This window comes from Saccopteryx bilineata, chromosome 3, assembly GCF_036850765.1.
Source record: "Saccopteryx bilineata isolate mSacBil1 chromosome 3, mSacBil1_pri_phased_curated, whole genome shotgun sequence".
Lineage (NCBI taxonomy): Eukaryota > Metazoa > Chordata > Mammalia > Chiroptera > Emballonuridae > Saccopteryx > Saccopteryx bilineata.
The window spans coordinates 50,703,290-50,716,140 of NC_089492.1; the positions used below are offsets into that span (position 1 = coordinate 50,703,290).

The window sequence follows — 12,851 nt, forward strand, 5'->3', positions numbered from 1 at the left end:
TTAAATTTTGTGAGCAGCAAGAGAAATCTCCAGTGAAGAACAATGAAATCTGCCTGACCAGGCGGTGGTGCAGTGGATAGAGCATTGGACTGGGACACAGAGGACCCTGGTTCTAAACCCCAAGGTTGCAGGCTTGAGCACAGGCTCATTTGGTTTGAGCACAGCTCACCAGCTTGAACCCAAGGTCACTGGCTTGAACAAGGGGTCATTCAGTCTGCTGTAGCCTCCCTGTCAAGGAGGCTCATATGTATGAGAAATCAATCAATGAAGACCTAAGGAGCCGCAATAAAGAATTGATGTTTCTCATCTCTCTCTCCCTTCCTGCCTGTCTGCTGTCTCTCTCTCTTTCTCTCCCTCCCTCCCTCTCTCTCTCTCTCTCTCTCTCTCTCTCTCTCTCTCTCTCTCACACACACACACACACACACACACAGAGAACAGTAAAGTCTGAGTTATTCATTTGTCAAAATTCTTAATTGCTTCCTTTTTCTTAGAAAATACTGTCTTATTAATCTTGCAGCCTGTTTCTTGAACTCGTCATTTTGCTTTTCATATTACAAAATACGTAATACGTATACAAATACTATATAGATTTTTCAGTTTAAAGACTACTCTTAAAATGAGCACCATTTCCCTTCACATGTTCAGCATGCCTTTTTAGTATCTTTAGGTTCCTTGAGCCCCTCAACAATTGGTGGTTCCTGTTCCTTAGAGATAACCATTCACTTGAATTATAGGTTAATACTTAGTTTTTTAACATGTAATTTTGTTACATGTTTTTAACTCTTTGTAAACAATCATACAGCACATAGTCTTCGGCAATTTTTACCACTCAGCATTGTTTTCTAACATATACCTGCGCTGTGCCTTCATTCTCATCACTGAGTGACAACCCTGTATACAAACACTTTATTTACACTCTTGACTGCTAGTGAACAGGTGGGTCATTTCCAGTTTGGAGTTAGTAGAGCAATGCTACCATAGACATGCTCAGACGTGTCTCTAAGTCCCACTGTGCAGGAAATTTTCTGGAGCATAAGCCTAAGAGCTTAGTGCCTGGGTAGTAGGCAGGTTCATCTGCACTTTTTCAACCTGACTCTTAAAAGGCACCTTGCTTCCTAACTTGGTTTTACCCACTACTCTTCCGCTTGCAGTTTATGAGAATCCCTGTGCCTTCTTACCTCACCTTTGTATCACAATTTAGAACTTCTTTGTGATTTTTAAAGATAACTCTGTTGTTAACTGAGGGATGTGCTCACTGTAGTATAGTAGTAACACTTCATTATCAGTGTTAACATGGGTATTGCTCAGGTCATGATAAGAAAGTGAACCTATTATATACTAAATGTGACATCAGGCATATTTGATTCACAAATGTCATTTTTAAATATAGAATTATTACTCCAACTCAGAATAAAACAACTGGTACTATTCTAGAGGTGACCATGCATTTGAAAATCATAAAAAAAATAAACCACTTTAAAAATTCAGGGTTTCTTCATAAGCAAGTGTCACTGCATTACCACTTAACTCAGCAGTTCCTGGATGGTTTCATTTTTTGATGCCATTGATGAGTAAGTTAGAAACTGAAGAAAATGTCAAAATGCCCCAGCTTTGCTCAATATGCATTCTGTTCATACACAAAGCATCAAGGCTCTCACTAAAGCTTCATTTGATATTAAATCCACATCCTGTGCAGTGGCTTGCAAGGCTAGCAGGGCCCTCCCTCTTTGGAGAAGTGTGCAGTGAATCTTCCAGCTCCTTCCTTTACGAAGAATGTGAACCAAAAAAGCTGGACTAAGATCACTGTACCCACAAAGGACGCTGTTGAAATAGGCAACACTCGGTGATAAAGGAATGAAGTCATTGTGAAACTATAAAGGGTGTTCTAAATCTCTCTCATCCTATCATATAGTTAGCAGCCACTGTGTCATTTTCTTTCTGGCTGCTGGGGACGAGTCACATCCCTCCAGCAGCAAAATAACTACAATTTGGCCTGAAATTGAGCCAGTTCGTGAGAAGAAGGGAATGGCATAAATCTGTAAAGTGAGAGTTTACAGTTATACAACATAATAGAGTAGATATCACCACTTGGAACTAGGGTGAACCATTAAAAGATTAAACCATTAAAAAGTAGTAGAATAAGCAATATTTTAGAATACAAAAAATGCACAGTTCTAGAACACTTGAAAATTATGTAGTGAATTTTTAGAAATAGAGAAAATATTTTTTATTCTTTAAACTAGTTAACTATCTATCCGGCAACACTCACTGTTGTCACATCTAAAATGTTATAATTTATGATCTTAAGGAGGGCCCCAGATAGCAACCCAGATGACAAATAGTCACAACAACAACACAAGGAAAAAAGAATAAACATTACCTTCTGTGGGTGACAAAAACATTATTTACATGGCCCAGCCCATTGCAGCCTGGCAAGGGACAGTGTGGTAGTTCTTGTTTGTTCAGTTTCCAGGAGAGGGGGGCCCCATTGAGTGGATTCTCCTTCTGTCTCTTGGCAGCCAGAGGACAGCCAGAAGCTGTGCGATGGGATGTGTATTTACCTGATATGTGACCTTGGCCATCACACCCTATCACAGGACATCTAGAGAGACACAGTAGAGACATGACCAGCTAGGAGAGACTGGATACCTCACTTGACATGCAGTAACTAAGTGAATAAGAAGGCAGTGGAAGTTCCACACTATCCAGAAGGCAAATGGTGAAATTGTAGGGTTTTAAAAGATTCCACTACAACTAACAAAACGGCATTGTACTACCAGTAATAATGGTCCACAGGCTCTGGGCCAAGCTATTTTCATGCATTTTCTTCTGTAATCTTTACTGCAAATCTACTGGACAGAGAGTGTTATTGTTCCATTTCATAGGTGGGGAAAATGAAGCTTCTAAAGCTTGGGTAACTTGCCATCCATTTTATAAGAAGTGGAGTCAAGTTCACGCCCACACTTTTTAGCCCTAGCCTACCAGATAAGCAGTGTGTTACACTGTCTGCAAGGACCATGGGTATAAAATGTTAACTACCTTGCCCTATATTACATAACACATTGCTCACAGAACTGGAATTTTGGTTTCCAAATTTCTAAATATTATACTTAGAGATGCTATAGAGCAAGCAACTTAAATTTCTACATCTATATTGGCATAGATCATCTTAGTCATGGTAGCATAAGTCTCAGAGGAGGGAATTTAATTTAGATAAAATTTCACCTTAAAACAAAATTAAAGTTTCAGGGGAAAATGCTGTGAAGTTGTTGTTCTGTAGCATTACTATATGCTACTTTACTTTAAGACAATTGCGAAAATGTATGATCTCCCTCTTTTTAATTTTACATTATCAAAAAAACAGCACAGCCCTGGCCAGGTAGCTTAGTTAGTTAGAGCATTGACCTCAAGAATCAACCAATGACTGTATAAATGGGTGGTACAGCAAGTTGTTCTCTCTCTCTCCTTACTGCTCTCTCTAAAATCAATGAATTTTTTAAAAAATTAAACGTGGAAACATAACTAGGAATAAAACTTTTTCTCAAACATACAAACACTGCTGCTGTGTTTCATAGGGTACACCTTCCCTGAAATGCAATTAATGCCTAGTTGTACCCCAAGCAAGGTCTCGTCCATTTGCCAACAAGCTACTGCTGGCCCTCATGTTGCTGCCTCAACTGTCACACTTACTTGAGTTCAGGGTCTTCTTTTTCTTCTTTCGCAGTAGTCATTTTGACACCACCTTTCCTGGCACGAGGGCAGCCGGACAAACTAAAGTATGTACCCAATAAAGAAAAAATCAAACCACGTGATGTCCATGGCCACTGCTGCTGACACTCTGATTTCATTTATCAGAAATGGGATCAATCCTACCTTCTGTGGGAAGCATAGTTGCCAGTCACATGCCCTGAGCCATCACAACCTGGGGTTGGACACCTGGAAAACAGAGGAACAGACAGAGCACAGGCCACATGGCTGTAGTGAAGGGAGGGGCATCATGACACATTCAGATAGAACTAAACAGAATGAGTTGCTTTTGGTGGGACCTGTTTTGCTTAAATACAATTAGTTTTTAGCTAAAAATTTATTTTTTAAATGATAAGATATGTAACTCCTGTGTGGTGCTTAGTAGACAACATATTAGTTATCCCACATTCTTTTCTTCTTTTGGAATATAAGGAACCTTATTTTGGAAGGAACCTGAAATTTGACACACAACTTACTGCTGGGCTTCTGTCTATATCATGCGAAGTTCTTATCTTTCACTCAAGAAAAAAAGTTTTCCAAATTGTTTTGAGCATAATTCATTTTCTTTGATATGCTCCACTACCATAATAATCCATTAAATTTAGATGAACAACAGTGGTATATGTAAATTCCAGAGATTTGGTGCATTAATGTGGTTGCCAAGAAACCTAAGTCATTTGCACCTGGTCTGTTCTGCCACATGGTACAAATTAAATGGCCCTTTGGAAAATCTACCAATAACTGTTATTGACAATTAACCATTAAATTTGGAATGAGGAGGGTGAAAGAGGAGGGAAAATCCAATTCTACTTGGAATGTTAATTAGTAATCAGTTTCAAAATACACATGAATACAACAATTTATACAGCTATTCTCCCTTTTGTTGCCTTTTAAAATACCCCCCAAACTAATAAATACACAGAGACTGCCATCAAATGTTTGCTTTTTAAATGTTCTTGTAGAAATTATCTCTGTTATTATTTCAGTTGTACACTCATCCTGCTTCAGATTTCTACCCAAACAAAAGTTTGAGAAAAATAATAACCCAAAGAAAAATGTAAACACTTTCCCTTTTCTTAAACTTGAACCCATTGAACTTTAATGGAAATGGCTTTTATATTCAATCCTGAAGCAGAAAATAGGAGTAAATGCCTTTTTTCAAATGAAATATAGAACCAGCATACATCTCTTTAAGCTAACCAGAGAAACATACATTGAGTAGTTTATTTTTACCTGTTCTTAAAAATTTTAAATTAAGCGTATTTGGGTGACATTGGTTAATAAAATTTCATGAGGTTTAAGTGTACAGTTCTATAATACAACATTTGTATATTGTATTTGTGCTTACCACCCAAAGTCAAATCTCCTTCTATTACCATATATTTGACCCCTCTTCCCTCCCCTCCCCCTTTTCCCTCTGGTAATCACCACACTGTTGTCTGTGTCTGTGAATTTTTGTTTGTTCGTTCATTTGTTGTTTTCAGTTTTATATGCTATATATGAGTGAAATCATATATATATTCACTGAGTCTTCAATCAGCCATTTTCAGATATAATATGTATTCTATATTGTAGGAAAAGATAAAATGTTATTAATTTTTTTTAACAATAATGGTTTACTAGCATATTGGAATTGTGGAAAAGAATCTGTGTTGAGCCATCTTGTTTTGGAGTTCTCCTTGAGTCTCTAAAGAAATGGTCAATAAAATATCTTTTATTCTTTATGTATGAAAATGATTCAAAGCTGTTAAGATGATTGTTTAAAGCATAATATTGGAGATTGTTATAGGACCTATCAACCTACATGTTTTAAATTTATTATCAACATTTTTTCCTAGAAATTATGTTTAGAGAAAATATTTAAGAGGACTGATAATTATTATGACAGCATGGCAACGTAGAAATTTTGAGCAATTCTGTAAGACTGAATGAATACGTACTGAGTAAGAATAAGTAAGAATGAACCAGTATGTCTGGCACTTCTTTCTTTTCAATTTGTTAATTATTTGTCTTTACTTAGCATTCTTTTTTTCCCAAAAAGAAAGTTTATTTAAAAAAAAAAGCCTGGGTGCAGGTACGCTGAAACCAGCAAAGGGTGTCAGCCCCGAGGGAGGAATGAGACCCAGGTTATATGGATTTATCAAAAGGCTTCAGGCAAAAAAAAAAAAAAAAAAAAAAAGGCTTTTTTTTTTTTTTTTGTCTTCAGGCAAAGACAGCTGCAAGCATTCTTTTTTTTTTTCTTTTTAATGAAAGGAGGGGAGATAGTAAGACAGAATCCCACATGCACGCCAACCAAGATCTACTCAGCAACCTGTCTGGGGCCAATGCTCAAATCAACCAAGGTATCCTCAATGCCTGAGGCCAACATTCAGACCAACTGAGTTATCTTCTGCACCCAAGGCCAATGCTGAACCAATTGAACCACTGGCTGCAAGATGGGAAGAGAAAGAGAGAAGGGGGAGAAGGAGGGGAAGAGAAGTAGATGGTTGCTTCTCATGTGTGTCCTGACCAGGAATCAAACCCGAAACATCTATAGGTTGGGCCAACACTTTATACTGAGCCAATCAGCCAGAGCCAGCATTCTTATATTTCAGTCTGAAAAAGCAGCAGTTAATAAAATGTATTAACACTATCAATTGTACTTTACATTTTGAAAATGAGAAAAGTTGTATATCTCATAGTTCCCTTTACTATTTCTGGTATTTGAATTCTGAATTTTTATACCCATTTAATATTCCATTTTTGTTCACAAACATATTTTCTGTAATTATTAGAAAAAATTTTTAAGCAAGTAAGAAAATGGAAATACTAAAAAAATATTAAGAGAATATAATATCTGAAATTTACCTGGGATTTATATTCTAAATATTGATTTACTAGTTACACAAATATTGTTTAATCACTAGACTTAGTAACACTCATTTTTCTTGAATTATTATTTTCAATAAAATTCATTAATTTTGTTTAATATTTTTTTTGTCTTTTAAAAATGTATGCTCTGTTATTTTTTTAAAAGGGTATAAGGTTGATTTTATTTATTCTACATATAATATAACAAGATATGAAAATAAACAAGTCAGAATTTTGTAATAAAAATGATAAAAATAGGAAAAATAAAATCAATAAGTAAAAGTTAATATACATGTGACTTTGAGATTTTGTAGACTAAGCAAAAATGAACCAAATGTATCTCGCACCCAAAAATGAAAGGCAGTCACACAATTCACAATGCTCATAGAGGAAAATATTATGCAGTTTTCTTAAAATTAGAGGATAAAGATGATTTGCCACACCTTCATACTTCTGATTTATTATATAGATTCTGAAGGCAATAGAAAAAAGTATTTTTAAACTATTACATTACTTGAAAACTTTTTTGAAAACAAAACTCTCAAATCAAGCTAATTAAGTAGCTTTCAGTGATTTGGTTTTAGTCATTTAAACTTTTTGCTGAAATAGTGTATTGGGTATATTTTAGTGAGACACAATTTATTAGTTGTGAGTGACCACACGGGTCCTGACTGAGGAGAGTCCCAACAAAGTGGACAAAGAGCAAGGAGGTCATGCTTCCCACACTTACTTAAGCTCCTGAGAGTTAGCAGCCATGAGGGATTTAAGAGTCTTATCTGCTAACGGACATCCAGAAACGCTATAAAGGGATGAGAAAAACAAAAACAAAACACACAATACTGACATATACAAATCAGACTCAAATAGCATCCTGAGTCTGTGAACATCTATTATATTTATGGGGACTGGGGATTTGGGGAAAGTTGGTTTGAAGCTGGCTTTGTCACTCTAACAAGTCTAGGCTCATGGGCACCTCAGTTATTTCTAATAGACTTGGGTTTGCTATTTATCAAATGAAGGGCTTTAACTCAGTGAGACTCCCCAGCTGTAGAATTTAATGATAGAATCATTCCTGATGAGGAGGACATTTCCATTGCATCAACAAAGGATGGTGGCTTAAAGGTTTAAATCAGTACCCAAAGGGAAAGCAAATCACACCAATGAAAAGGCAGCTGGAAAGATTAAATACAGCCTTTGTAACTGTTTAACTTCTCTAACAACTTGACTTGTTATATGCCTGGGTTGAGAATGCCACAGCCACAGGGTGAACTGTCAACACCAGTCACTCTGTTGTCTTACCTTTGCTTCTCTTGAGTTCTAAAACTAGACACAACCAAAGCTCTGACATAAACTAACTTTGTAACCTGGACTATGGGATCAGAATACCCACTTTGACCAAAATCATGATTTTTATACCACGTAAGTGAAAAGACTAAACATTAAACTTAACTGTATTTCTGGAAAAAAACAATAGAAATCAAAACCCAACTAACTTACTCTCCAATTCATTATCTAGATATTTTTCAGAATGAGTGAAAATAAATATTTCAATTAAGTCAAGATGGTAAAACCCTGACTCCATATTGGGTTACTAGGTACCTGCGATGGGATGCATAGTTTCCTGTGACATGGCCACTTCCATCGCATCCTGGCGTTGGACAGCTGGATCAACAAAAAATATATAATTAGAGTCAAGTGCATTTCTTGGATTCATTTGTTCTGTCTTATTCTTTACAAGGTAGCTTCTTTTCAAGATCAGTTAACACAGGACATGCAGAAGTTAGTGAACTAAGGATTTATGTTACATAAGAATGAGCAGACTAGCTAGAAGAAAACTAGCATGATCTTATTAGCTCTCAGCGTCGCATCTAATTCTCTGATTCAAATAATGTAGGAAAGTGATGTTCAAATATATGTCCTAGTGATGCTGTGAGTCAACAATCAGTGGTTTTTTATTTTTATTTTTTTGAAAATATGTGTTACAAAAATAAATATAGTATTGTAAGCTCATGATTTATAATAATAGTGACTCTTAGAAATACTATCATCAATTATATAATACATTTCAGAAAGGAATTTTTGTTAATTTTTAAGAGAAAGGCAACATAGTAACTTCATAAACATTTTAGAAACTATCTGAAAAAGAAAATCTTTGAAAATACTACATATATCTGAAATGTAAATTGACATGATGGATGAGAAAGTTGCTGACAGTTCAGAAATAAGTAAGAAGTTTAGTTAAATGGCTAAGATCAGTTGTATTCAATCTTGAACCAAACAAAGACAATTGGTAATTAACAATTAACCTAAGCATAAGCTCCCTCACGGCATCTGCCAAAAATCAGTCTGTGCCTGTGTACTTTATTTTATCTCTGAAGCTGGTCACATTCTGTGCATCTTCTGTGTTTTTTAAATATAACCTAATAGGATTGTTATTCTGAGCAGTTTTACGTCCATATTAATAAGTTCCTCACTTTCTCAGGCATTTATTTTCCTCTGATGCTGCTCAGCAGTTGCTAATTTGAAATAAGCAGATTGCCCTCAGTTTACTCATTGCTATTTGTGGTGGTGTTAATAGAGGAAGAATCTGTCATCCATGCTTCTGTTTTTTTTTCTGACATCCTGCCTAAAGTGAAGGCTTACCTACTTGTGTAAAGTGCATAATTTACCTCTTTGAAGAGAACTTTAGGAAACGATTGACAATACCAAGATTTTCTGAAATGTCACCTTCTAGGTATTATATTTCTGTGAGTTACCTTTCAAAAATTTTCAGGCAATCTAAAGAAACTCTAAGAGTTAGAATATTTCTGTCTTCCAGAGAGGTGTTTGATTTTCAAGTCTTGATTCAAGAAGAGCTATCTAGCTCTTTCCCCATCACTTTCCTATATGGGATATCAAAGAGGAAAGTGTGGAAGCTAGTAACATATGTAAACAAGTCAAGAAAAAATGAACAATGATTAACATTTGAGCGGAGTTATCTTGTAAGTGCCATTTACCCCAAAATGGAGAAACAATATTTTCTGAACAGTATACAAACAGAATATCAGAGGATGAAAGATGGGTTGCAATTGTCTGTAATTTCCCACTTTGAAAATACACCGCCACCTAGTGTTCAAAAATAACATTGCATTTACTCTTTTATTTCCTATTTCTGTTTCTAAATTATTATATTAATATTGTCAAGATAGGTAAAGAAGTGCTAATAATTTTTAAACGAGTCATCTATAAATTATTTGGTAAATATAATAAAGTGTTCACTTAATTATCTACTGGTGTAAAGATGTCAAGCAATAAAGAAAAGATTGGGGGAGGTGTTGTAGAGGGAAAATTGTCTGTTTCAGATTCTGATAGTTGGTTCTAATTAGAACTCTTCAATGAAAAACCTTACAGCGTGACATTAGCTAATATGTTGGGAAGGTTTGAAAGTGAAATTATCAAAATGAAAGAAAGGAAACTAGCTAGCTCCCTCAGTAAGTGGCATTCAAACTTTAAGCAAATTTATCTCCATCAACAACATTAAAAATCTTATTTCAAGCCAGATAGTTTTGGGGAACTAATTAAGGTACATTTATTTATGTGTTAGAAACATAAAACACATAAGAAGGACAGGATGAAACTGAAAAGTAGTAATTCTTTCACAAAACTGACTATGTCAAAATATACATATAAGTGGCATCCACTGAAACACTCACCTGTCTGTAAAATGAGGTGAGAACTATGAGGTCTCTAAAGAGTTAAGTTTCTAGAAATTCATAAATATGTTCCAAAAATTGTTCAAAATCTTTTTAGAACCTTTTATTTCGTTTGTATTTACGTGTGTGTGTGTGTGTGTGTGTGTGTTTGACAGAGACAGAGAGAGAGACAGAGAGAGGGACAGATAGGGACAGACACGCAGAAAGGGAGAGATGTATTTACTTTATACTAATAGTAAGTACCCATTAAAAATTGCATTTCATATTTTTGTTCAAGATGGTATGCAGGTTAGTTATTAATTTTTACACTATATTTACTTTGGAATGACTGATAATTTTCAAATATCTATCTTAAAAAGAAAAAAAATTGCCATTTTTGAAGATATTAAAGTAATTTGCATAAACAAAATTTATAAAATGATTGAAAAATTTGAATAGCAACTCAATGAGGGAATAAATATATGGCTGACCCTAGTTGGTTCTTGGGAAAACAAAGGCTCAGTGAAGTTGAAGTTCTATTATGTTTGGCACCGTTTATCATGTTACTTTAGCTACCACACTTCAGATGAATATTATAATCATAAGGGAGCATGGTATTTTAGCCAGTAATGTTTGCCTATGTAAGCCTTAAAGAATATAAAGTCTGTGATTATTTAAAAATTACTCACATGTCATACAGCAAACTAATGCCAGACTAAGAAAAATATTATTGAACATCTACTATATGCAAAGACCTGTCTTTTGCATTAGCAGTGTTCCCTGATCTCGTCACTATCTGTGTAGTTAGAAAAATAAGGGGCAGCTCTGTAAATATATACCAGTGGTGTGGACATGGAAGACATCAAAATGGACAAAAGAAGAACATTGCCTTCTTAGGGCCTCCACTCTAGTGGGGGAGGCAGACAAAAGAGAATGCAGGTAAAGCAAAATGTATAAGTACATTAGCTAGTAATAAATGCTAACAGAAAAAATGATCTGAAAAAGAGGAAAAGGGTATCAGGGGTGGGGTGGTGGAGGGGACTACTGTAGCTATGAAGACCACTCAGCTAAGTGACAGTTGAGAGAAAACCTGAGAGATGTGAAAATAGTGTCCTACAGAGATCTGTGGGAAGAGCATTCTCGGCAGAGGGAACAGAAACTGTAAGGTCCGAAGGCCTTATGGGAAAAGCACAGAGAAGAGGGTGGCTTGTGGATAGGTGTCCTGACTATGTGAGTTCTTGTAATTGGGTTCTATGGTCACAGCTAGTGTTGCCATCCTGGGAGTCCTCAGTGTAGCAACGGTTCTAACACTGAGAGTCAGGAGGAGTGAGTGTAGATCAAGGAATAAGAGGTTCCAGGCATGAGCTCTGAGGCAAATTCCCATCTTTAGAGGCTGCAAAGGAGACTATGAAGGGGTACCAGGTTAGGTGGGAAAAGTGTCCTCAGGTGTGGTGTCTTTTACAAGCTAAGTGTATAAAATAGCGGTGGGAGTGATATGCTCTGTCAAATCCTGTTGCTTCAAGTAGGCTCGAAAGGACCAAGAACCAACATTTACATGGGGAAACTTAATATGCTTTTGGTGGGGCAATGAGTGAAAACATGTCTGGGAAAAGATTCAGGAGAGAAACAGAGACACATAGTAGTGATAGTTTTCTTGAAAAGTTTTGCTGTAAAAGGAAGGAGAGACAAAGGGTAGGGTGGAAACTGGGCCACAAGAGGGTTTTAAATAATTTTTACTGGACAAATTTTAACCTATTTTTGCGAGGAAGGATACAGAAGAGAGGATGCAGACACTGGTGTCTAAGTGGAAAGGCTACTCTTCGCTTGGAAACTTCAGTAATTGGCAGCTTTACATGTACTTGGGTATACTTTAATATTTAATCATTTACTCGTGGAAATTATTTCCTATATTTCACTCAGTCGCTCACTGACGTTTCACACAACCCAGCCAGCACGACACTACCTAGTGAGGATATAATGCAAAAGAGCCAGGATTCCTGCCCCATCTTTGCTTGAACTGTCCTCCTCTTCCTCCTCCTCCCCTACTGTCTTCCTGGTGTCTCTACCTCCACTACATGACAGCTGGAAGCCCAGGGAAAGAAGGAACTCAGAACCTCCTTCTGTCCTGGCAGTGGCCCAAGGAAGCGCATACCCATAAAGAAGTTGTATGAATCACACTCTATGCTAGCAACCCGCAGTCAATGATCTTTTGGGGTTTAAAAAGAAAAGATATGTGAAGTGGGCTAACTCCAGTCTTAGTTGTTAGCACTGCAGTAATTCGGTGACATCACCTGCAGTGTACCTGCACACACCTCAGACTTTCCTTCCTCGCCTCAATGTACCACCCTGGCTGGCCTCCATTATTTTATGAGACCCTTTTCCAAAGATTTTTTTTAGGCTTTTCTGATTTAATCTCTTTGAACTTCAGGTGGCAGCTGATAATATCAAGTGCTCAGTTTTGGAATTTCCCCAGCATTTAGTTCTCAAGACAATTATGTCATTAGTTCCCTCCTTTCATTTTTTTTTAATTTTTGGTTTTAGATTTTATTTATTCATTTTTAGAGGAAAAGGAAGAGAGAAAGA

The 12,851-nt window shown here is 36.3% G+C and overlaps 1 protein-coding gene across 1 annotated transcript in view; it reads right to left on the minus strand.

Moving 5' to 3' along the window:
* ST18 (ST18 C2H2C-type zinc finger transcription factor) overlaps positions 1 to 12,851 on the minus strand; it is a 128,588-nt gene that overhangs the window by 25,465 nt on the left and 90,272 nt on the right. Inside the window, exons 14-18 of the mRNA XM_066266117.1 lie at positions 8,197 to 8,259; positions 7,328 to 7,396; positions 3,874 to 3,936; positions 3,691 to 3,771; positions 2,381 to 2,602 (exon numbers count right to left, since the gene is read on the minus strand). Of these exons, the coding sequence (XP_066122214.1) occupies positions 2,381 to 2,602; positions 3,691 to 3,771; positions 3,874 to 3,936; positions 7,328 to 7,396; positions 8,197 to 8,259 (498 nt within the window). The remainder of the gene's footprint in view (positions 1 to 2,380; positions 2,603 to 3,690; positions 3,772 to 3,873; positions 3,937 to 7,327; positions 7,397 to 8,196; positions 8,260 to 12,851) is intronic.